The 26914-nt window shown below is 36.5% G+C and overlaps 2 protein-coding genes across 3 annotated transcripts in view; one reads left to right on the top strand and one right to left on the bottom strand.

The window, feature by feature from the left end:
• LOC101435779 (methionine synthase reductase-like) overlaps positions 1 to 4633 on the top strand; it is a 50104-nt gene extending 45471 nt beyond the window's left edge. Inside the window, exon 10 of one of the 2 annotated variants that reach the window (XR_011645651.1) lies at positions 1688 to 4633. The gene's annotated coding sequence lies outside the window, so the exon portion shown is untranslated. The remainder of the gene's footprint in view (positions 1 to 1687) is intronic. The other variant, XR_011645662.1, reaches the window with a different exon arrangement.
• FBXO4 (F-box protein 4) lies at positions 1070 to 22447 on the bottom strand. Its single transcript, XM_004448216.5, has 7 exons — positions 21658 to 22447; positions 20284 to 20519; positions 17926 to 18146; positions 15286 to 15361; positions 14800 to 14975; positions 6807 to 6982; positions 1070 to 5824 (listed from the first exon to the last, which is right to left on the bottom strand). The coding sequence occupies exons 1-7, from the start codon at positions 21844 to 21846 to the stop codon at positions 5735 to 5737; spliced, it is 1164 nt and encodes a 387-aa protein (XP_004448273.1). The 5' UTR covers positions 21847 to 22447; the 3' UTR covers positions 1070 to 5734.
• Positions 22448 to 26914: the final 4467 nt, after the last annotated feature.

Genomic DNA, 26914 nt, shown 5'->3' with positions numbered 1-26914 from the left:
AAAAGAAATCACAAGGGAAATCAGAAATTCTTAGAGATTAAAATAAGAACAGAAAATTCCAAACTTTATGGGATGCAGCAAAGAAAGCACTCAAGAGGGAAATTTATAGCTGTCAACGACTAAATTGGAAAAGAAGAAATATGCCTGTTCAAGATGGTGGAGTGACAAATACTTCAGAGCTCTCCCCTCCCAGAGAAGCTTTGAACAATGAGCAAGAACTGGAAAAAACATCTTTTTCAAAGCTCCAGGAAACAGTTAAAAGACTGCAGCAGCAAAAGGGTGAGTGCTGAATTAATAAAAAGGCTACTTAAAAGCAGTAGGATCTCCTGAAGTTCTAGACTGGCCTTTCTATCACCTTTCACTGTCTTGGTGCAAAGCCAGCACATGGTCCTAATGCAGATCTCTGGTCCCTGTCGAGAGAGAGCAGAAACATCCTCATGCATATACTGGGAGCATGTATGTCTGGCTGAAACTTTCTGGTAGTGGCCTGAGGGACTTGCCATCTGAGAACTAACCCTTTGTGTAGAAGGCAGTTCACACACCTCTCCTACAGAATGCTGTGGAAGAGCAGTCAAGTCATGCCATCTGGATTAAGAGAAAGCAGGCTGTGGGATGTATAATATAGTGCCCAGGGCCATGAAGGAAGTGTTCGTAGGGAAGAGGGAATATATGTAAATGTAAACATGGAGATTCCTATGTCCAGCAAATGAGCCAAAATATGCATTGCAGGAGTTCCATAAGGAGAAGAAAGAGAAAGGGGCAGAAAGAATATGAACACTCTCAATGTAAATGAATTAAACTCTCCAATTAAAAGGCAGAGATTTGTATAATAGATTTAAAAAACAACATAATATACCCATCCACTGTCTACAAAATACTCACTTTAGAGTCAAAGATGGAAATGATTGAAATAAAAGGATTGAAGAATATATTCCCTGCAAATAAGTAACCGAAAGAGATTTGGGATAATTATATTAATATCAGACAAAATAGACTTTCAGACAATTGTTAAAAGGCACAAAGGATATCATAAGAGAATTACTTTCCAATTCATTTTACAAGGTCAACATAATTTTGTAAAAGTTTTATTGATACATATTAATAAAACATAAATCCATCCAAAGTGTACAATCAGTAGTATCCGGTATAACAACATATTTGTGTACTCATCACTTCAGTCATTCTTGGAGCACTTTCATTATTCCAATAATAATAATAATAAACAAAAACCAACCAACCAAAAAGTATGTTGTACATAGCTGCTATTGTTTTTCCTTCTCTCTAGTATATATCTGTATTTATATTTTGTAAAAACAGTCTTATATATGCAATATCACCCACACTCATGTTTTACATGAGGTTTTACTATCTTATAGAGTCCCATGTTATGGTTTTTAGCTTTTCTTCTAGTAATATACATGACCTTATACTTTCCCTTTCAACTGCTGTCATACCCATACAATAGTATGCTAGTTACAAACACCATGATATACTTTGACCATTTCTATTCATTTCCAAAGTTTTACAAACAATCTTTTTACCAATTCAGTCAGCATAGTTGTGATATCAAAACCTGACAAGGATATTATAAGACGATTATGAACCAATATACATCAAAAGCAGAGATTCAAAAATTCTAAACAGATCAATACTTTTACTGTTCCTCTTCTCTTCCCTTCCCTTTTAGCACAATTCAGAACTAAAGCTATTAGAAAGAGTGGCGCAAGTGGGAATCCATGAGGAAGAGCACTTGACATGGAGTTTCAAAGCTCAAGAGGGACAAGAAGAGTGTGAATGTGGGCAGGAGCTAGTCATGAAGTGTTGGAGCCCAAGAGAGGTGAGGAGAGCATCCACATGTGGGGATGGCCTGGAATGGAGTACCAGAGACCAAAAGGTGAGAAAGGTGCCTATGCAAAGGGAAAGGTGGATGAGAGGGTTCCAGAATCCAAAACAATTTTGAAAAAATGGATAAAAGCCTTCAATAGAAAATAAAAGATATAGTCAAAAACACAGCAAGGAGTGTTCAACATCATTAGTACTCAGAAATATACAAATTCAAACACAAATACAAAAACTAACAATACAAGTATCAAAGGATATGGAATAATTGTAATTATCATTTATTACCCTTGAGAATGAAAATGATGCAACTCTTTTTGGAAAAATACTTGGCAGCTTTTAAAGAGTTTAAATATATCCATCTTTTGACTCAAAAATTCCACTCTTAGGTATTTACCCAGTACACATGAAAGTATAGGTCCACAAATTGATTTGTAGAAGAATGTTCATAGCAGCTTTATTCATCACAACCAAAACACAGAAATAACTCAAATGTCCATTAGGAGGTGAAGATGAACTTAGTTTGATACACTCATACAATGAATACTAGTCAGCAATAAAAATGAATAATATAGGCACTGTAGATCTCAGAAACACCATAGCATACCCTGTATTTCATTTATGTGGAATTCAAGAACGGGCTAAACTGATTTATCATGAAAAAAATGAGAATGGTAGTTCTTAGGTGAGGAAGGGTCAGGGATTTATTGGAAAAGGGTTGGTTATAAGAGATTTCTGGGGTGATGAAAATTTTCTTTACCATAATTTTGTCATAAAATTACATGTATGTACACTTCTGTCAAAATTCATCAAATTGTTCACATAAGATCTGTGTTATGTTTTATGTTATGTAAATGTACCTTAGTGAGGAATAGAGACTTCTATTGAGAGAGAAGGCAGAAATATAACTGGAAAAGTAGATGAAAGACTGGTCATGTTGGTGAGGTTGGAATACAGATTTTAAACCTTTTTCTAGAGATAATGACAAGCCATTGAAATTTTCTCAACAGAATAATATAAATCTCATGGTTTAGGAAAATTAGCATGATAGTAAAATAGACATATATTTTTCCTTAGTATAAGTAAAATGTTCTTTTTAGCATATGCTTATTTTAATTGCAATTGTGGTACTGAATGCCTGAATATATTAAACAAAGGTTTCCATTTCTACAAAGTGACAGACAGCCTAAGATCATTACAAAATACCATCCATTTACTAATAAGCACATGTAGCTCTTCACATACCATAAAAGGCACATTTTTCAAGTTATTTTTGTAATAATGGAGATAGTTTGACTGATTGAACCTTGACCCTCAATTTTCATAAAACCATCTAAACTTAATTGTAAAAGTTATCAGGAAAGATGGAGGAGTAGGGAACTCCAGATGTCAAACCTTCCACCAGAAAAATTATTAAACTAGCAGGACCTGTTTGCAGCAACTATTTTGAAATTCTGAAGGTCAGAAGAACATTTACAGCATCCAGGAAAAGCAGGAAAAAGAGGCTGATAAATTACAGTAAATAACAGTAAACTGCTCTCTCCATATAGCAGCTACCACTGCCCATCCCTTACTCTAGTGACAGGCTGCCAAGGGTGGCCCCTGGCAGCTCACTGGTGACAAATGGGACATAAATATCAGTGGTAGTGGTTGTTTCAGCCCACCCTGGACCAGATCCATAGCAGAGGAGACTTAAAGATGCTACACTTCCTCAGTGTTGTGGGAACATTAGTTGAAGGGCTATATTTGCTATGCAGGACAGAAAAACTTAGCTTTGGAGAGCCAGCCTCCTGATCCTCTCTCCAGGGGATGCTGGAGCCTTCTATGTCCACCTTCTTGGGTCCCTGGCTGTGTTTAGGCTGGGAAACACTAACTTGGAAAAGTCTTCTCAGGCATGCCCCTCCTTCAGGACTTTGCTTTGCAAGCAAAAAACAGCCTGAGACAATGAAAGGAGTGTACATATCTATAGAGGCAGATAATCTGGGGCAATGGCTTGCAGGCTTGGAACACCAAGGAGAGGGAATACTGCCTCATACATAACAGAGGGGACAACCAAACTCCTATAACCAGGGGAACTCCAAAAAAACGAACAAGCAAAAGCCCAGGACAAGACACAGGCCCAGAAAGATAAGGAAACCCCTGCACACTGCTTTGAACAGATATTCTTGATAACCGGCTAAAGCTCAAGAAAATCTTTATCACCAGCTGGTTACAAAATGAAGAAACAGACACATCAGGTAATAAATTCCAGAGATGACATTTTAAAATATTAAAATGTACAATCTGCAACAAAGGAGTACAAGACAAAGTTACAAGAAATGGCCCATTCAAATGAAAGGACAAAAATTCAGAAAACTCCATTAAAGAATACCAGGATGTGGTCATACCAAACAAAGCCTTCAAATTAATGATCTTAAAAATGCTAAAGGAGATAAAGGAAAAAAAACAGAAAGAACTACAGGATATAAGTAAAATAATTAATGAGCATTAAGAGAATCTTAGTAAAGAGAGAAATTTTTAAAAGGAATCAAACAACTACTGGAGATCACAGTAACTGAAGTGGAAAACTCCCAGGAGGATTTCAAGAACAGACTGGAGTGGAGAGAAAAATTAATTAGTGAACTTGAAGACTAGACACTTGAACTCAAGTCAGGTTGAGAAGTAGAAAGAATAAAGAGTTGTAGAAAGCAAAAATTGCCTAAGACACCTCTGGGACACCATCAAGCATATTAATATATACATTTTGGATTCTGACAGACAAAAAATAAGAAAGAGGGGATACAAGTAACAAAAATCAGAAATGGCAAGGCAGACATTACAGCTGACCCCGCTGAAATAAAAAGATTTAAAGAGAATACCATGAACAACTGTATGCCAATAAATTATATAACCTAGATGAAATGGACAAATTCTTAGAAACACATGAATTACTTATATTGATTCAAGAAGAAACAGAAGATCTCAACAAGCCAATTACTAGAAAAGAGATTGAATAAGTAATCAAACCTTCCCAACAAAGAAAAGCCCAGGAACAGATGGCTTCACAGGGGAATTCTACCACACATTCCAAGGAGGCTTAAATCCAATTCTGCTCAAACTCTTCCAAAAAAGAGAAGGGAACATGTCCTAACTCATTCAATAGGATCAACATCACATTCATACCAAAACCAGATAAAGACACCACAAGAAAACCACAGACCATTATCTCTTATAAATACAGATGCAAAAACCCTAAAAAAAAAAAAAAAAGCAAACCAAATCCAATAGTACATTAAAAGAATTATACACCATGGTCAACTGGGATTTGCCAGGAAAAGCTATTTTCACTTAAGCAATATTCAATATGAATTGTGTTTGGTTTCTATTGTTTCAGGAAAAAAAAAACAAAAACACAAAGTTGTATGGTCATAATATTGAATGCAATTCCAGTTACTATTCCAGTCTTTAAGCAGAATATTTATTATACATAGATAAAAAGCTTCTTTCTTGATAACTAGTTCTAGACCTTTGGAAAGACTCTATGGAAAGCTTAACAAATGTGCTGTTTTCCACTAGGTCAATCTTAAACCAAAAAGAATAGAAACCACAAGGAATGAGAGAGGCACAAACTTGCTTTTTCCAGAATTTAATATTTTTTAAAAGACAAAATATAAAAATTATTTTTAAAAAAATTTAAAGGTTCATTTGGTGGCTAAATGCTAGCACTGAAACTCTTCTTATAATTGACTAAAGGTAAAAATTAGGAATAATATGGAAAATGCATCAGTGACAGCTGTCCAATGTAAAGTGACCTGCAAAAATGCAGGACAAAGTGAGCTGACTTGAGGAAATATCCACATAATGACATTAGTAACACATTTCAAATGGTTTCAGTTCCCAAGGTCCAAAAGAATGATCATCTTGCATGCTTAGATTCTACTTCCTCAAGAATCCACTCAATGCCATTCAAAAATCCAGCTAGAGTTTCAGCCTCTGTATCCTGGACCTATGAACCAATAAAAGAGAATGTTGTCAGTAAGAAACCGAGTCAAAGCCCTTATGGGATTAGGAGAGAAATTTTTCTAGACACCAAAAATAGGACTCAAAAAATCACAATAAACTTTGGATGAATAACTAAAGTTTCATCTTCCATAGAGTTTAGATTTAAAAAAATATTACCTTTCCTTTAGTCTTATTATTACCAAAATGAGGTTTATTACTTACTGTGGGACTCTGTTTTGGAAATGGGAGACACACCACTTTTGTGACTTGCTTCAAATGTATTATTGGGAGAAAAAAATTCTCCAAAGGATCCACTTTTAAAATTAAACCATCTTTGACTGAACCCAGCTAGTCAGTTGATAAATGTGACATCATGTTGCAAAAATGTGTCTTGAAGACTGCCACTCCTTCTAATAGTAAAGCTAAAACTTCCCACCACTCATGAGGGTACACCTTTATCAAGAGCTTTCAGACTGCATTCTAAGATCTTCTGGGGCTCCATGGAAAGGATGGGAGAAGGCAGGCAGAAAATCCCCTTTTTAGCCAAAGCATTTCCAATTCTAAATTTTTTTTTTTTTTTACCATTTTTATCCAGGGATTTCATGTAAGGTTTCATTTGAAGAAAAGAGTCCATGAATAAACAAAGTTTGAAAAGCAATGAACTGTAAGATGGAATCTGTATTTTAGATGGCCCTTAAAGCATGGTACATAAATGTGGAAAATCCAGATAGCATGATCTAAAAACATCTGCAAATGCTATCTCACTTTCTCCATGACAGGAGAGGCGAATAAGGAGCAAGTAATCACCTGAGATTTATTGACATCAATCAAATCTCTCACCAATTAAGCTATTAAAACTAACTTTAGAATGCAATTTCATTAAAAAGGAGATCAGTAGGGAAAAATGAAATCAAATAGAAAATAACGTGGAAGGAAAAAAGAAAAATGAAGTAAGATTTTTCTCACTAGAGATGACAGGACCTTACCATCCATGGGTGGTTTAGATGATTCAAACGCAGTTCATGGGCCAAATAAAAACATGGCATTCTTTTCACATCTGCTTGAGAAATACAAGATAAAACTAGCATGGGTCTTCCTGAAGATCCAAAAGCTGGATCTGTCATTGCCATTATATGAGAAAGTTCATCTTGCCATTCATGTCCTAAGGAATGTAAGTCAAAACACAATTTGCATTAGTTGTAAAGATCGAAAAACAAAACAAACACTAAGAAAACAAGGAAACAAAAAAATTACCAGGACACAAATACACCAAACTGCTATTACTGTATTCAATTACTGATCTTTCATAAAATTAGATTAAGTAGCTTTGTAATGATAGTATTTTAAAAGGAACCAGAGAGGGAAAATCACAGTACAATTCAAATGTCTCTATAGTTTAAAAGGAAAATTGCTTTGACACAGGTATTTTCCTCTCATAAATCTGTAGCTGTCACTAACCCTTCTTTCAAAGGCCTTCCTTTCAGAAATGTACAACAAATCTCAACATCAAAGGGTATGACAGCACTGGGTTACATGGTATACATTTGTTTCCATTTATAATCTCCATTTTCTTCCTCCTCTCTCTTCCTCCCCCTGCTCTTCTTCTCTCTCCATATCCTTAATAATAAGGAATAATGTCAAAAGTTGTTTTTCATTATTCTTATAGATAAGCAGCCCAACTCCATAATGATTCATTAAATAGGCATAAATTAAGTCTTCTGGTGCCTAGAATAGTTGGTATGGTCAAAAATCACAGGAACAGGATTCAGAGAGACATGTTCAAACCCCACATCTGTGTGACTATATCATGTACGTTTCAACTGGTTACATAATAAAAGCTCAAGTTTCATACAAATTAGGAATAATGATATATGTATTCATAGGTTGTGAGAAATCAAAATAATATATAAATTACCTGGAACAGTTTCTAGCATAGAAAGGATTCTCTCAATAAATGGCAACCATCAACTTTTATTATCTCAGTGAAAATGCTCTACCATCACCTAGCAACTCCACAATTTTTTCTTTAATCACCCTTATGATTTCCACGTCTACCTATTAGTTACTTTGAACAGCGTTAAAAATTTCATATACTTTTTCTCTTCAGTATTAATGTCTAACTTGCTTGGAGGCTAGAAATCAAAATATTCCTAACATCATTTGAAATTTTTTAGATTGCCTTATGGCTTTGTACGTGATCAATTTTGAACTGTGTACTCTTTTTTGGACCCAGAATTCTATATTTATCTGTTAGACCATAGTTGTTAATTCTGCAGCTGAAAATCTTTTTTTTCTCCTCCTGTCTACTAGATCTGACAATAATTGAGGGAAGTGGTTTTAATGTGCATTCCCCTATTAATTAATTATGGTGATTATCTTTTCACATACACATGTGCCACCTATCTACCTTCTTTGGCACAGTGTCAGTTCAAATCTTTTATCATATTTTAAATTAGTTTGTCTTCTAATTATTGAATTCTAATAGTTCTCCACATGTTTTAAACATGAGCCCTTTATCCAGTTTATGTTCTTCTGAAATTTTTTCTGAATATTTTCTTCCAGTTGGTGGCTAGTCTTTTGATTTTAACAGCCTTCTTGAGCAGATATAAATTCTGAAGTACAATTTATCAATTCTTTTATGTCTTGATGTTTTTGTGTTCTAAGAAATCTCTGAAAACCCAAAGGAAAGAGAGTTTCTCCTATGTTTTCTTCTAGTTTTATACACTGCAGCGCTCTCGACTCCATCTATAATGCATTCTAATTTTTGTATATCGTATAAGAATTAAGGTTCTTTTTTTTTGCATATTGATGATGCCCTATTATTCTTGCACCATTTGTTGAAAAAATTATGTTTTTCCTATTGAATTACCTTGGCGTGTTTGCTGACCACGTGTTTCTGGGTCTACTTCTGAATTACCATTCTATTAGACTGATCTTTATATCTATCCATATGCCAACACTATACAGGGCTGATTAATGAAGCTTTATAGTTAGTTCTGTAATCAGGTAGTATGATTGCTTCTACTCTGTTGTTCTTTTTTCAAAATAGTTTTAGTTATTTTTTAGCCTGAATTTCCATTTAAATTTTAAAATCACCTAGTCAATCTCTACCAAAAAAGACCTGATGGGATTCTGACTGAAATTATTTTGAACCTATAGATACATTTGTCAAAAATTGACAGCTTAGGGAGCAGATGTGGCCAAGCATTTGGGTGCCTGCCTACCACATGGGAGGTCCTGGGTTTGGTTCCCAGTGCCTCCTAAAGGCGGCAAGCAAGAAAGTGAACTGACTTGATGGGCTGATGCAACAAGGTGATGCAACAGGAGACACAAGGATGAAACACAATGAGAGAGACAGCAATCAGGAAGTGGAGGTGGCTGAAGCGATTGTGAACCTCCCTCCCACATGGGAGCTCCCAGTTTTGGTTCCCGGAGCCTCCTAAAAAGAAGACGAGCAGACAGTAGACCAGAGAGTGAGCACAAACAATGAGGGGGGGGCGTAGAGGAATAAATAAACACTCTAATTTTACCTTTTGGGACTTCAATTACACATAAGCTAAAATAGAGCAGTGTACTATGTTCTGAGAACCAGCCCCATGTTTCTATAAAGTTCCAATGGAAAACAGCTATGTTTATTAATTTACATATTTTTTATGTTTGCTTTCACACTATAACAGCAAAGTTGAGTAATTGTGATAGAGATCATATGGTCCACAAAACTAAAATATATACTATCCTTTAAGCAAAAGTTCACTGACCCTTGAGTTAGACCGCTTGCTAGTACCCCCAGGTCTTACAGGCTCTATCTCTTGCCCCCACTCTTTTTTTCTCTTTTGTTTTGGATTTGGATGATTTCAGTTGATCTTATTCAGATTTACAGAGTCTTATATCTGCTGATAAGTGCATCAAAGGAAATATTTACTGGTTATATTTTTCATATCTAGCATTTAGATTTTATTGCTTTACATAACTTCCTTCTCTCTGCAAAAAATTCCCATTCATGCACATTGTTCATCTTTTCCACTAGATCCTTTAACATATTTAAATCATACTTACCTTCATGACACTTTTCAAGAGTGCCAACATCCAAGGTCTGTTTCTATTGACTACTTTATCTCTTGACATGGGTTGTTTCATTTTGATATTCTGTTGTGTCATATAATTTAATTTATTGAATGCTAGATATTTTGTATGAAGAACAATATAGACTGAAGTAAATAAGACCTACTCCCAGAAATGGGCATACTGCTTCTTCTGTTAGGCCACTAGTACAGTAGATTGAGTCAAACCAGTCAGTAGTGGAGCTGGGTTTGGCTTTTGTTGCTGAAGTTAGTTCACTTCAGTGTACCATGGACTTCAAATTCTTTTAGTAGACCTCTGCAACCTTTTTCTCAATGAGGCTAAGAGTGCCAAGCAGGACTCCTACCAACAGGGAAAAACTGCCAGCCTAGATAGCTTTATCCCACAAAAGTGTCCCTCAAAAATGAGGGAGTTTAAAATATTCACAGATAAACAGAAACTGAGAGAGTATGCCATCAAGAGGCCTACCCTACAAGAAATGCTAAGGGTAGTCCTACAGGCTAAAAAGAAAAACAGGAGAGAGGCTCAGAAGAGAGTATAGAAATAAAGATTATCATTAAAGATAACTAAAAGGGTAAAAAAGATAAAAATAAGATATGACATATAAAAGCCAAAGGATAAAATGGTTGAAGTAAGTACGGCCTTTACAGTAATAACATTGAATGTTTGTGGGTTAAACTACCCAATCAAAAGACACATATTGGGAGAGTAGATAAAAAAATATGACCAAGCTATATATTATCTACAAAAGACTCACCTTAGACCCAAGGATACAAATAGGGTGAAAGTGAAAGGATGGAAAATGATATTTTATGCAAACAGTAACCAAAAAAGAGCTGGGGTATCCACACTAATATTGAACAAAATTGACTTTAAATGCAAATCTGATAAAATAGACAAAGCAGGACATTGTATATTAATAAAAGTGCCAACCCACAAAAAAGAAATAACAATCAAAAATATTTATGCACTTAACCAGGGTGTCCCAAAACACATGAAAGATAGTCTAACAAAACTGGAGAAAGAGACGTCAGTCTCTACAATAATAGGTGGAGACTTCAGTATACCGTTTTCATCAATATAGAAAATATGTATCAATCAAAGAAGATCAATAAGGAAACAGAATTTGAATAATATGATAAATGAACTAGACTTAACAGGCATATACAGAACATTGCACCCTAAAATAGCAGGATATACATTCTTTTCAAGCATTCATGGCTCATTCTCCAGGAAAGACTACATGTTGGGTCACAAAACAGGTCTAAATAAATTTGAAAAGACTGAAATTACTCAAAGCACTTACTCTGACCATAATGGAATGAAGCTGGAAATCATTAACAGGCAGAGAATGGGAACATTCACAAATATATGGAGGTTAAACAACACAATATTAAACAAAGAGTGAGCCAAAGAAGAAAGTGCAAGAGAAATCAGTAAATATCTCAGCAGGAATGAAAACGGGAACACAACATATCAAAACTAATGGAACGCAGTGAAGGCAGTGCTCAGAGGGAAATCTACTGCACTAAACACCAACGTTAAAAAAGAGGAAGGAGCTAAAATTGAAGACCTAACTGCACACCTGGGGGAACTAAAAATAACAGAACTATTCCCAAAGCAATTGAAGGAAAGAAATAACAAAGATTAGAGCAGAAATGAGACTGAAAGTGAAAAAATAATAATAATAGAATTAATAAACCCAAAAGTTGGTTCTTAAGACGATCAATAAAACCGACAAACCCTTAGCTAGACTGACAAAAAAAGGAGATGCAGATAAACAAAATCAGAAATGATACGGGGGATATTACTACTGACACAACAGAAATAGAAGAGATCCTAAGAGGATATTATGAACAACTGTTTGTCAAGAAATTAGACAACATAGATGAAACTGACAATTTCCTGTAAACACAAGAACAACCTATACTGACTCTAAAAGAAACAGAAGACCTTCAACAAACCAATCACAAGTAGAGACTGAATCAGTCATCAAAAACCTCCCACAGAGAAAAGCTGAGGACCAAATGGATTTACAGGTGAACTGTACCAATCAATCCAAGCAGAATTAATACCAACCCTACTCAAACTCTTTGCATCTAATGAATATAGATGCAAAAATCCTCAACAAAATACTCGAAATTAAATCCAATATCACATTAAAAGAATTATACACCATGATCAAGTGGGTCTTATGCCAGGAAAGGGTAGCTTGACACAAGAAAATCAATTATGTAATATGCCACACTCACAAATCAAAGGGGAAAAAGTCACATGATCATCTTGACTGATGCAGGAAAAGTATTTGATAATATCTAGCATCCTTTCTTGATTAAAAAAACTTTGAAAGACAGGAATAGGACAATACTTCTTCAACATGATAAAGGACATATATGATAAACCCACAGCTAATATCATATTCCGTGGTGAAAGCCTGAAAGCTTTTCCTCTAAGATCTAGAATAAGACAAGGATACCTTTTATAATCACAGAAAGAAATTTGTGTTTTATTCTTATGCATAATTTTTCAAGATTTTCAGAATATAATTGTTTCCATGTCTAACAGATCATAGGCAAAATAAACTCAGTAGACGTGCAACCACTATATTTATAAGGAGCTACCATATAAAAAATATTTTTGTAGAGACCCTACCTTGTTCACAAAGAATTTGAGAAAGAAATAGATAGGACAATACTGGCTCATAGCCCCATAATACTTTGATTTCAAGCCTATATACCATTGTAAATATCAATTATTCAGAATATTTCATCTAATAAATTAAGGTAAACACTCAACTCCACTTACCTCTCTTTTGAGTAATTAAAACAAAGAAAAAAATTTTCATATTTATCTGCCTAATTATTTGAATAGAGCCAGAAGCAGACAATAACATTGATACAAAACATGCAGAAACATACAATAAAAAGATAATATATACTTTTAGCATCAGAATTCCCTGGGTGTTTGTAAAAAACAAAGCCCAGGATAATATTCCAAAGCTATGAATCATATTCTGCCAGGGAAGGAATCAGGGAGCTATATATACATTTTTAAGGAAATACAAGGGCTTGAACCCAGAACCTTATACATGGAAAATAAGCACTCAACCACTGAGCTAAAACCATTCCCCAGGTATATTTAAAAAAAATTTTTTAGGCAGTACTGATGACTGAAGATAGGACCTTATACATGGGAAGCAGGCGTTCAACCACTAAACTACATCCACACCCCTCCAGCTGTAGTTTCAATGAGATTCCCAGGTTATCCTAATGTACAAAATTTGAGAGCCCAAATATTTACAGTAATGGTAATAGAATCACATTGAAAAATTAACCATCATATTCTTAAGACATGACAAAGATTAAAAATGTATTTAATTATTTGCTTTGAAATCAAAGACCTAATGGTGCTATTAAAAAGAAATAAGCTGGGAAGTAGATGTGGCTCAGGGGACTGAGCTCCTGCCTACATAAGGGACATCTGTGGTTAAGTTCCCAGTATCTCCTAAAGAAGACAACGAGCTGGTGTGATGGGCAGGCGCAGCAAGCAGACACAAGAAGAGACACAAGAAGAAAAAACATAACGAGAGACACAACAAAGCAGGAAGCAGAGTTTCCCAGGGCCTTCTAAAGAAAAACAAGCCAAGACACAAAGCTGAAGTGACAGGCAGGCCCGGCAAGCTGATGCAACAAGATGATGCAACAAGAGTCACAAGAAGAAAAAACATAATGAGAGACACAACAAAGCAGGGAATGGAGGTGGCTCAAGTAATTAGGAGCCTCCCTCTCACATTGGAGGTCCTGGATTCAATTCCTGATGCCTCCTAAAGACATAGCACACAGCAAGTACAAACAATGAGAGGGTGGGGAGAAAGGAAGAAGAAAGGAAAGGAAAGGAAAGAAAAGGAAGTTTATTCACTGTTGGTGGGAATGTAGAATGGATAGCCAACGTGGAGGACTGTTTGGCAGTTCCTAAGGAAGTGGAACATAAACTTGCCATGTGACCTGGCAATACCATTACTAGGTATATATCCAGAAAACTAAGGGCAGAGACAGGAACAAATATCTGCACACCGATATTTATAGTGGCATTATTCATGACTGCAAAACAACCCAGGGGTCTATCAACTGATGAATGGATAAACAAATTGTGGTATACATACACGATGAAATATTATGCAGTGGTAAGAAGAAGTCATGAAGCATATGACAACATGGATGAACCTGGAGGACATTATGTTGAGTGATGTAAGCCAGACACAAAAGGACAAATACTGTATGATTGTGCTGTTATGAAATAAATATACTTTGTAAACTCATGGAGTTAATAATTAGAATATAGGTCACAAGAAAAATACAGTGAGTAAGGTTTAATCTATGCAAAATTGATAATGTTTATAAATCTTTGGAAATTAATAGAAATGGTGAAAACATGTCACGGTGTTTCTAACTAGCTGTGCTATTGTATGGGTGTGACAGTGGTTGATATATACTATTTGAAGGAAAGCTAAAAAAAGTAACATGGTACTGAATATAACAGTAAAAGCTCATGTAAAACACAAATACGGGTGATACTGCATATAAAAGACTGTTTTTACAAACTACACATACAAATATACTAGAGAAAAGGAAAAAGATAGCAGCTATGTATGGCTGAGTAAGAATAGAGAGATTGAGAAGTGATGAGTTTCGTTTGTTTTTTGTTTTTATTATTATTGGAATAATGAAAGGGTTCTAAGAATGACTGAAGTCATGAATGCATAAATATATGATTATACCAAATAACAGTGATTGTATACTTTGGATGGATTTATGCTTTATTAATACATATCAATAAAACTGATTTGTTATAAAGTAAATAAAAATTTAAAAATCATAAAAAAAAGAAGAGAATGCTTACTTTTATGAGCTTCAGCATTTGCAACGTAGATGAACCCATCCACAACTTCACATACTTTCTGAATTTGTGGAATCACACTGTACCGGTTTCCTTGTTGATCATCTCCTTCATTCTGTAGACTGAACATCTTATTAACTGCACTTGTACGTTCTTCCCTTGCTCTATCTCTTTCCTTCCTATAAGAAAAGTGTAAATATAAAACTTAAACAGACACTAAACAGGCTCCATCCTCCTAAAATATGGGTTCTTAACAAGGAGTCCATGAGTTTGAATTGAAATTCAAGAACACATTATTCTTGTGGGGATGCGTAGGTGCAGGTGTAATATATTTATTAAATAATACATAGTATAGTGTGGACTTAGTAAGGGGTCTGTAGTTTTCACCTGACTGGCAAAGAGGTCTGTAAAACAAAGAAGTTTATGAACCCTGGCCTAAAATGTTACAGTCCTGATGTTTCAGGTAGGGCAACAAGTAGGTAGCTTTACCTTGTAGTTGAATATAATATCAGAATGTTGAATTTATGTTGGTTGTTTAACTGAAAACTGACACCTGATCCAATACCTAAAGGAGAAAATTACAAGATCAAAACAAGTCATAAATAAAGACAACAAAAGATCGGACTGAAAATACCCAATGAAAACAAAAAGAGTATACAAAATTATATGTAGCTTTGGAACAGAACAGTATGTTTATGTTAAAGAAAAGCTGTTGTAGGGAATTTTTATTCACATGGCAATTAAAAATATGGATTGAGAGCAAATGACTACTTGGCTTATAAAATTCCTTTTTATATCATCACCACTATCAATATATCAGCAGCAGCTGTATCCTACCAGTGACTAGTATTTATCCTCCAAACTAAGACTTATTTTCACATTGCTATATTAGTCTTAAAATCTGTGACTATAAATTCACTAAAATCTTTTTCCCCTCTGAAAAAATGGTTTTAAATTGATGGAAAGTCACCAGTAGTACCTTGGAAATTTAAGGAACTAGGATACTGAAATTTAGAATTAGACAAACGGGTTAGAATCCTAACTTTGCTATTTAACTAGCCATGTATTCATGAGTCTCAGTTTTGACATCTAAAATAGAAACACATAGTTCTTAGAGTTACTGTGAGGAAAAAATGAGATAATACATGTGTGAGAGTTTGACATTCTTTTATGAATACCAAAAAGAGAAAGATTATGTTTTTTAATTAATCCATTCCTGTGGGTGTGAGATTCTTTTGAATGGACTACGTCAGGAGTGAGGAATGACTCAGGTTGAGTCTCCACCTTTTTACTGCAACTGATATAAACAGAGACACAGAGAATAGAAAAGAAGCTACCATATTGATCCTACTTTGAGAGAGAAGACTCTGTCACCTATAGCTGCAGAAAGGCAGAGAAGCCCCGAATGGAGGCCCAGAAAGATACAAGCCCTGGTTGCTCATGCTTGAGTTCCAGGAGCTGAGCTCCAAGAGACAGTGAGCCAAGAGGGGAAGACTATTAATTTCCCTTTTTAATGGGAAATTTAATATTTTTATTAGCCAACACATTTCTGGTTGGCAAACAAAAACAATATTGTAAAACTCCTAATACAATGACTGGTAAATAATAGGTGCTAAATATTAGCATCATACTACTAAATTCTGAATCATTCAACACTATTTGTCCTTCTTAATCTCTTCCCTCCTTTGGCTATGTTAACATGATTCTCCTTTGCCTCCTAGAAAGAGCCTTCCCTGCATACATGGCTCCATTTCTTCTTCTTGCTGTATAAATGTCCTCTTAGATCTATTTTTCTCCATTCTTAGACCAAATCACCATCATCTCTCACCTAGCCTTCTGCAACCACTTCTAATCAGTGTCCTCTATCCACTCTTGCTCCCTATTATCCATCCTTCTGACAGCAGCTGGAGAGAATGCTTAAAAATGCCTGTCTACTTTTGTCTCTTCCCTTCTTAAAACCCTTCAAAACCATTGCTCTTGATATAAAGAAACAAAACCTTACCCCAATAAGGTTTATTATTGTCCCTAGTTATCTCATTAGAGACAACTCCAGAACTTTCACACTCTTAACAAACCTAGTTGTTTAAATACACCATGATGCACAAACACCCCCCAAAAAATCACAGAAACAAAATCTACATGCCTCTGATCTTTGTTTTCATCAGTTCAACTCCCAGAGATTACCCTCTCAATACATCTATCCTTAGCTCAACCTGGTACCGATACTGTCATGCACTCCTTCGGCAATGACCCAACCTTCCACTCTTCTCTGAATTGCAGCGTCTGAGGCATAATTAGAAGGACATTTTAAAAAAAAAAAAAACAGTCACTCCAGCTACTGTGTGAAGAATGAAATTGCCATTTCATAATCAGCAAATTTTCCCATATCCTCAACTTCTTCATAAATTGTTCCTTCTACCTCATGGGTCTTACCTGAAAACTGGCCTGCCCTTAGGGTGCTGCTTCTCTGGCACTAAACTCTCAAGCAGCAAAGTTGCTTATTCCCTCAAACCTCAGGGTAAAGAGGAGGGTTTAGTGTTTTCTTTACTCTTCAACACTCTTGAAAAACTCCTTTTCTTTGAAACACACACCTCTCAGCTCTAACACCATCTTTCCTTCCCTGACCTTGCCATTTATGAATCTTCTTTTGACCCTCTCTTCCCCCAAACATTCACTGAAGACTTCAGCACCTGACTCTCAATCTTCCTCTCTATCCTAGGGAACTTCCAAGTCTATATGGACTCCATATGACTCCCAATCTCTATTTCTTATATGTCAAAGTACTTTGCATATAATAGATGCTAAATGATTTTTGCTGATAATGTTATTTTGAAAATAAGGTAAATGTGATATCCATTGTGCAAATTCAACACCCTGATAAAACATAATTTACTTCTACATAATCTTAAATTCCAGGTTACAAAAATTGAAGAATAAGTAAGATTACTTTATTTACTTATTAATTATAATTAATTCTTTCACTCATTGGGAATCCCATCCACCAAATTACTGTATTTCATTACATCAGAATCAACTCATTTAAAAATGAATTACTTTTTATTTAACACTAATGTCAAGCTCACAGTGTTTGAATTATTATTATGTACTGTAGATTAACATGAAAATTACCATCAATTTGCCTATGAGGCAAACCAGCTGTTGGGCAAAGTTCCTCAGAAGACATCAAGCTCAATACCAAAGACGTATTCAGTTCTTCCAAACCTGGTCCAAACATAGCAAATCGTGGTTCATTCTGAATAATCAGTGAGTGCAAAAAAGAGGTGACAGCTCCATACACAGGACGGCTTGATTTCAAGGTTCTCCTTGTACGTGGACAACACATTTTATAGCTGTATAAAATTGTCATAATTAGAAAATTAAGACAGAAAACATTTATCTATCCAGTTATTCATTCAGCACTATATAATTTATTGAGTACCTGCTAGACACAAGGGAGACAACGATCATATAGTCCCAATCCTCAAGAAGGACAGTGGAGGACAGAAAGATACCATTTTATATATGCTGAGTGCCATTACAGTGAAAAGCACAAGGCACTGTGGGAGAGGTCCAGAAGCTGAGAAAGTCTTCCCCAGAAAGTGGTTATTTACTTTCCAGTGTTTCATTTAGATTTAGATTCTTTCATGAACATTTGGTCCAACACTTGTTTCAGTGATTAAAATTCCCTATGTAGAACAATGGTTCTCTAACCTAGGGTAATTTTGCTCCTGAGGGAATACGTAGCAATGTCTGGAGACATTTTTAATTTTCATAATAGAGGGGAAGGTACTCCTTGCATTTAAATAGGTAGAGGTCAGGGATGCCACTAAACATCTTAAAATGCACAGGAAAGCCTCCCCCAACAAAGAATTATCTAGCCCAAAATATCAGTAGTGCCAATGAGAAACCCTGCACTAAAGACAAACTGTACACACAGCATTAAGAGTTCCTAGCAAAAACAAAAAAATAAAATTACTAAAGACATCAATATAACCGAATTTCTTAAGTACTCCTACTAATGGCCTAAAATTTAAAAGTTCAGTGATTGTTAAACATACAGGGAGATCTAATGCTCCTTAAGAATAGCCTAACAAATTAAGACTCATGTGAAAGAAACAATTTAGTTTCTTTCAATAGCTATAACTCCAAACTAGCAATGTTTACATTTTATCAAAAGTTAAAAGAAAGTTACTCAAACTAAAATAAAACCTAAAGCCCTTTAGCCAAATGTAAGCTGGTTAATACAACAGCTAACCTAGCAAGAATAATTATCTTTATTTAGGAAACCTGTAATAAGGAAAGAGAAAAAATCAGCATGGAATAAGTAGAACTAGCCAAGCTTCACCCCTTGAATTAGTTGTATAAGCCATTTATAGTCTGAATTTCCGCTTCTTCATCTGCATTATTAAAGCAATATTAACTATCTCAGAGTTGGAAGGATTAGAAATAATTTATATGATCATAAATGGTAGTTATTATGATTGTTATTATTCCCTGGGGAAAATCTGTTTCCAAAGCATCAGATATACTTGTGGTTGGTTGTGGGACTTCATAGAAGTAACATCCAGTAAAAAAGAGTACAGTGGCACTTGTTGAGATTATATACGACACATTGTGTACATTTTAATCAAGGAGTCTCCTAAATCTTGAAGTAATAGCAATAAGGAATGATGTAAAGACACAGGAATAAGAAAAGGTCTGAATAACTTAATTTTTAAAAAATCCTGTTTAGTAGCTACTGAATGAAGCATAGCAAACAATTCTTCCCTAAAGCATAAAGGTTCTTTTAATTTTATTTGCAGTGCCTAAAATTTGGGGTTTTTAATAAAGCAGGTTAAAACCAGATCCAGTGACATTATACATCTTTGAGGTAGCGTGATGGGGTTACAATCTGAATAGCCCCTTACATGGCTATCTGACATAAGACAAAGCATGTACCATCTCTGAATCTCAACTCCACAGCCACGAAAACAAGAATAATACCTCCTTACTGCATGAGGATTAAATGAATAAACACATATATATAGCATAAAAACATCCTCCTAGGAACTTAATACACTGCAGGTGCTCAATAATATTCTCTTACTTACACAATATTTTAAAATGTCATTGCTTTTGGGTAATAACACAGTCTAGTTTCTCAGAGCCTAGAGAATGGTTTTCTACCCGCCAAGGAAAAACTTTCTTATTTCTAGTCATTCATTTTCTGGATATGGAAAGTATTTACAATTTAATGAAAGGACAAATGTTCCCAAGATAATGTAAGTTATAAGTATTTTGCTTCTTGTCATTAGAGTTGCCACATATTCCAAGCTGAAAGGGTCCTATGAAGGAAATCATTTAACTCAACCCACAATTTTTATAAGAGGACACATGTAGACCCCGAATCTATGAAACTAATTAGATGTAGTGTCAGGACTTAAGACTATGGACTTAATGCAGTAAAATATAATATCTCCTTTTAAATTCCTACAACCAGATACTTACACTGCCATGTAGTCAAAAAATGCACCATCAGTGACTTCAGATACAGGTTTTTTTAAAATTTCTAAATCTGGAAGAGACTTCCAGTCAACAGAATTCCAAGAAGGAAGATCCCGCATCAGAAAATATCTCCACAGAATTGGATCTCGTACAGTTTCATTCCAATAATGATTTGTACTTCCCAACTGACAAAGATCATGTGGTGAAAGAAATGACAAAATATATAGCTGTACATCAATCTGAAACAAAAAAGAGGCAGCAGGTAGGAAAAAGGACTGAATAATTTACTCTGGAAAACTGTCTTGATGATAAATTACAAAATTAACAAAGAATTATTGTTACACCAAGAAGCCAAAGGTCAACTGAACAGTCTACTTTTTAAATAATCTATCAATCTGCAGTTATTTTCCTATTTCGACACAAATATTCCTGAGAAATCAACGACTATCCTGCTATTTTTTCAAGCAAATAACCAATTCCTTTAATTTCTCTTCATGGATATTTCAACACACTCTAGATGAATTAATTACTTAAGGAAGAATAAAGGATCTCAAATGGGCAAATTTCTGATTTTATAAATAGATAAAATCAAAGAGTAGAAGTTTGTCATCTTATTTCCTCTACATAATCAATTAAATTGTTTCAAATAAATTCTGCAAGGGGAAGGACTTTGGATGTGTTCTAAACCTGCAGTTTTCAACTCCTGACCGACGTCAGAGGAAGATGTCAAAAGTCCAGATGAGATATATAATTTAAATAATTTCTAAGAATTTCCTCTCTCAACATGTATAATCCGTGTGGCCTGTGATAACCTGGGGCACTTGCAACATTTATTTTCAATTAAGAAGCAGTTTTGTTACTTCAAATATTTGGTACGGGATAACCTTAATAGCCAGATGCCTGAAAAAAACAATGTACCCAAAGAGTGTTCTGGATGACACCCCCCCCCCCAAGTGTTTTGATACACTGAGCCTAGGATGAAAGATGCTGAGAATACAGATGATGGGTGTTTTCCCAAGCTAACAGAAATTCTGGGATGGCCTCGTTTCCTTAACCTTTAGTTCCCTGTGCCTGTTTTTCCTGGGAGAATATCTGAGGGTGCTGTGGCTAGTCGCGAGGGCGCCCCCTGAAGGTGGATTTCTCTGCGACCTTGGGCCCCTGCTGCGGCGCTAGCATCGGGATCAACGCCAAGGCGTTTCTGGTCAATAGCTGCGTCTAGGTGATGACACTGCCCCTAATGCAGCCAGGACCGAGCTGGCCAAAAGTTGGGAAGCGGGGAGAGTCCCCAGGGCCTGCCTCCAGGCCACCCCGGGTGGGCGGCGGCGGCCCCTCCCGCCCGGGTCCCGCGGCCCTCGCGGGCCTGCGGACGACGCTCACCGGCAGACGCATCAGGGTACTGGCCTCCTCGTCCGCCTCCTCCCGGGAGGACCCCGGCGTTGCCCTTTCCTTGCCCATCGACTGCCAGAAATTCCTCCAGCCACTGAGGATGGCCGCCTCCAGACGTCCCCAGTCACTGTGGGGCGGCGGCGGGGAGCTGCCTCCGCTGCGGGACTCGCTTCCCGCCATGGCCGCCGGCGCCGCGCGTGACGCGGCCGCAATGCGGCGCCGCGCGTTCTGCTCCCGCCTCCCGTGCGGGCCCGCCTCCTCCTTTGGGTCCGCCTGCGCCGCCGCAGCCTGGGTACGCTCCCTTGCGATCCCGCCTCTCGCCTCGGGGTCGCCTCCGGTGCGGTTCTGCTCCTCGCTTTCGGTCTCCTCTGGGCGGACGCAGCGCGGGGTCAGCCTGCCCAGGGGTGAAGCCGAAAAGGACGGGGTCCCCGCGGGCGTGGTTTCACACTGAGCTTGAAGTTCCCAGCCAACAATCACTGTCCTTTTCACGTCTCGCCTCGACCTCAGTCACGCCAACCTCGCTCAGCCATTTCTATAAAACCTCCTGCCCTTTACTAGTTTCCTAAATTCACTCAAGCTGTTCTTTTGTCTGGGACCCTTTTCCACTTTTCCTGGGTCCAGACGACTCCTCCTCATGGCTCTCTTTCACCATCTTGAGCTCAATCACTACTTGCTTCCTTCTCAGCATTGCCATGGTACCTACTAGGATGGCAGGCAGGGGGGATTTTTCCAATCTCCAATTTACCATTTGTTTTTCTGGGGATTAGCAATAACTAGAAAGGAGGTCAGGAGCCCAATCGTAAAGGATCTTATGCCAAAATGAGTCTGAGTCCACTATATAAAAATTAACGCTTAAAAATTGCTGAGCCTATGTACCTTGTAAAAGGGCAGCAAAATGAGCCTAGAATAAGAAAAGAAACCAGATTTAGTACTGTTGAAATCCCACTAGCAGATTCCTAGCTATTAAAACAAATGTTCATTCTATTGCTTTATTCGTACTTACCTTAAAAGGGCTTCAAGAAACTGCGAGGATCAGAGACCACATTAAGGTAATTTATTATACGCGACTGGGTATGGTCTCTGTAAGAGGAACGGCACAAATAAATTATATCGTACTATGTCAGTCAGTTTCAAATAGATAACTGCATTTACTCTAATCTGAAGGACACTTTGCTCCCAAATCTAGATCTCTATTGCTTAAAGAATACTTCAATTTAATATTATATTAAATATATAGTTTAAGTTCTAAGACAACTCAATAAAGAGCAAGGCAACGTTATCTATTACTCCATGTAACAAGAAAAATACACCCTAATCCAGTGGTTTTAAAATTTCTTCCTTGAGAAAGGACATGTATCTCTGCAATACCTAGTTTAAACTACTTTTCAACAAGTAATTGCTTACAATATCCAGGACATGCAATTATCCATCCATTTTGTGAAGATAGTCATATATGGAAATTCTAGATTTCACAATCTCTGACCCCCATTGTTTTATTATCTCAATTGTCAAAATATTCTCTCACATCTAATCTAAACCACCAGTTAAAAATTAATCCCATTTTACCTTTACAGTCTTCAAAATAGAAGGATCAGCATCCTCAATACAAAACTATTAAAGTATTTAAGAACTATGGGAGGATATAGGGAACACATAAACTGTGTGCATATAAATATTTGAATACACATATATTTAACACACACACATATATATACATCTCAGCATATAGCAGAGTGCTTAATACTTAATAATGGACACAAATGCTTATGGGCTTGAATTTACACTCCAAAATATATAAATATCTGAGGGTCTAAATGTCAAAAACAGAAATCTAATAAAGCCTGATAGCCGAAGATCGATGAGATCAGAATTTAAACTTTCATTACTTTCCTTGCATGCTTTTGCTAGGGACCAATAACCAATTAGTTTTCAGGCTCAGCTCTGTAAAGTTGTCTGAACAAGAAAAAAACATAAATGCATATAGACTTTCTTCTCCTTCTCTAGGAGGTAATTTTTTTTTCAGAGCAAAAAAGAACTAACAACACCCAAGGCAAAAACTTATCAAGTATGAATTACTGAAATGGCTCACAGATCTCTTACAAATACATGTAAATGTTTGTTAAATGAAAGAATTAGAATGTTTCTATTTATTATATATGAAGGAGAGCGAATATAATGAACCATCATGTAACCGTCATTTGCGATTCTTTAATACTTTAAAATCATCAGAGATTTCATCTGTTCAAAAATATTTTTTTACATTTGGTTTGTTTAAATCATGATGCAAACAAGTCCCACAGTTTGCACTTGGTTGACATATTCCTAAAACTTTTATAATATAGGTCACCCTCCTTTATTGTCAGTTGCGAATTATTAAACTAGGATGTTGTTTTAGTTTTTCATACATTCTAGAATTTCTTGATGGCATCTCCAAGTCTTTAACATGTTCCTCTATCCCAGGTTTGATCAAATTCAGGTTTGGTTTGTAAAATACTTCATAAGTGGTATTATAGTCTTTGATTAGGAGCCACAGTCTCTTTTTCTAATGTTCACATTGATCAGTGGCTTCAAATGGCCTGATCCATTCATTATCAATTTCCCAATCACCTCAAGGATTTAGTAGTCACCAATGAATAGTATTTACTAGTTGCAATATGGTGGTATTCTCATTCTATAATTCCTTTTATTAGCTCAATTAAAGACAAACTCTCCTTCATCAACCATTTGATTGCCCTGCCTCAGACCAAGTATCAGTCATATCTCCAGGGAGCCCTTGTTCATTTTACTGGCATATAGTGCTTGGCCATTATTTCTAGGCCTTTTCAGCAGCCTTTATATAAAGAAAAAATGAGTTCATACAGATAGTTCCCATTAAATTAAAGATTACAGAATTTTATATAATTTTAACTTCATATGTGCCTCTTTTCTCTTACACTGAAAATCCTTATTCCTGTTTATGTTAACATAGTTGTTAACAAAATAATTACTAAGAAGTTTAAGAATTCTTACAGTTCCTTTTGACCTTGCTTATATTCCACCAAGGATATGCAAATTACTGTACTTTAAAGATACCTGAAACATCCCTGTATATTTAAGCCACCAACTTGATACATGATACAGCTCATTTGTTTTGATGTGCTTTTCCTTTCAAGGTGTTGCTTTTAAAAAAATTTAATTTAATCTTGCTTTTATAACATGTTCAAAAATTATTATATATGTTCAAAACTCAAGGTAGCTTCCACTCTGGTTCTCCCTCTGGTCCCTTCCTCCCTCCACCTTACGTAATCATTTTTAAGTTTTTCATTATCCTTCCATTGTTTTGTGTGTGTGTTTTAATATATGCAAATAAGGTTACATGCACACACACATATATTTATATCCATTATTAAATAGTACTATATCATACATCTTCCCCCCTTGTTTTTCACTTAACAATAAAATCACTCAGTAGCAGTACGTAGAAATATTTGCCACTGCTTTTTTTTTAATCCCCCCCTTGCAGCTTTTTGCTTGCTGTCAGCTTTCTGTGTCCATTCGCTGTGCATTCTTCTGTCTGTATTTATTTTTATTTATTTATCCCCCCCAACCCCCCTTGTGGCTTGCTTGCTGTCTGCTCTCTGTGTCCATTCACTGTGCATTCTTCTGTGTTTTTGCTTGTCTCCCTTTCAGTTGCGTCACCTTGCTGAGTCAGCTCTCCGTGGCGCCTAGGCCAGTGGCTCTCCACAGCGTGCAAGGCAAGTCTACCTTCACAAGGAGGCCCAGGACACAAACGCAGGGCCTCCCATATGGTAGACTGGAGCCCAACTGATTGAGCCACAGCCGCTTCCCTTGCTACTGCTTTTTTAAAAATTATTTTTAATTTTGGTAAAATAGACATAACAAAAATTTTAACTATTTTAAGTGGACAATTCTTTGACATTAAATACATTGGCAGTATTGTATTTTCACCACTATTTCTAGACTATTATCATCCAAAACCAAAAGTCCAACTCATTTAGCAATAACTCTCCGTTCCCTGCTACTGCCACTCCTGCTAACCACTATTTTGCCTTCCGTCTCTCTTAATTTGCTCATTCTAAATATTTCATGTAAGAAAAATCATACAATATTTGTCCTTTTGTGTCTGGCTTATTTCAATCTGATGTCTTCAGGTTTCATCCATGTTGTAGCACATACCAGCACTTCATTTCTTTTTATGGGTGAATAATATTCCACTGTGTGTATGCACATTTTGTTTATCCATTCATCTGTTGATGGACATACTTGGGTTATTTCCAACTTTATTTTTTGGAGGTACTGGGGCCGGAGATTGAAGCTGGGACCTCCTATGTGGGAAGCTGGTGCTCAACTGCCACATGGGCTCCCCTGAATTGTTTTTTTTTCATTTGTTTGCTTGTTGTTGTTTTTTAGGAGGCACAGGGACCGAACTGGGACCTCCCATGGAAAGCAGGCACTCAACCACATCTGCATGAGCCACATCCGCTTCCATGTTTCCAACTTTAGACTATTATGAATGCTGTGATGTACATTGGTTTATTTGTTTATTTTTAGATTTATTTTATTTATTTCTCTCCCCTTCCTCCCCCCCCGCCCCAGTTGTCTGTTCTGTGTCCATTTGCTGCGCATTCTTCCATTTGTTCACTTCTGTTGTTGTCAGTGGCACAGGAATCTGTGTTTCTTTTTGTTGCGTCATTTTACTGTCACCTCTCCATGTGTGCGGCCCCATTCCTGGGCAGGCTGCACTTTCTTTCGCGCTGGGCGGCTCTCCTTATGGGGCACACTCCTTGCGCATGGGGCTCCCCTATGCAGGGGACACCCCTGCGTGGCAGGGCACTCCTTGCGCGCATCAGCACTGCACATGGGCCAGCTCCACACAGGTCAAGGAGGCCCCAGGTTTGCATCGCGGACCTCCCATGTGGTAGACGGACACCCTATCCACTGGGCCAAGTCCACTTCCCTACGTTGGTTTATAATATTCCCTCATCAGATATATGGTTTCCAAATATTTACTCTCATTCAATAGGTTGTCTTTTTACTTTCTATCTAATGTACTTTGAAACCTTAAAGTTTTAAATTTGATGAAATCCCACTTATCTAATTTTGCTTTTGCTACTTGTACTTTAGGTATAAATTTTTTTTAAATCCATTGCCTATTACAAGGTTTGGAAGATATTTCTTTTTATAACTACATTACACAATTATGAGGCTGTACCATGGTTTAGAATAACCTACTTTTAAATAAGGGTAT

This window comes from Dasypus novemcinctus, chromosome 2 (assembly GCF_030445035.2).
Source record: "Dasypus novemcinctus isolate mDasNov1 chromosome 2, mDasNov1.1.hap2, whole genome shotgun sequence".
In the NCBI taxonomy this organism is placed as follows: Eukaryota; Metazoa; Chordata; class Mammalia; order Cingulata; family Dasypodidae; genus Dasypus; species Dasypus novemcinctus.
The sequence above is the reverse complement of the archived record's forward strand: the minus strand, read 5'-3'. Positions and strand labels throughout refer to the sequence as shown.

Excerpts from the sequence above, each read along its gene's own strand:
- FBXO4 (XM_004448216.5), bottom strand. The coding sequence starts at position 21,846 with ATGGCGGGAAGCGAGTCCCGCAGCGGAGGCAGCTCCCCGCCGCCGCCC. Across the intron at positions 14,976-15,285 it reads ATATTATATTCAACTACAAG|GAAGGAAAGAGATAGAGCAA; the intron begins GTAAAGCTACCT and ends CTTTTCTTATAG. Across the intron at positions 6,983-14,799 it reads AAATGCTGAAGCTCATAAAA|GACATGAATGGCAAGATGAA; the intron begins GTAAGCATTCTC and ends TACATTCCTTAG.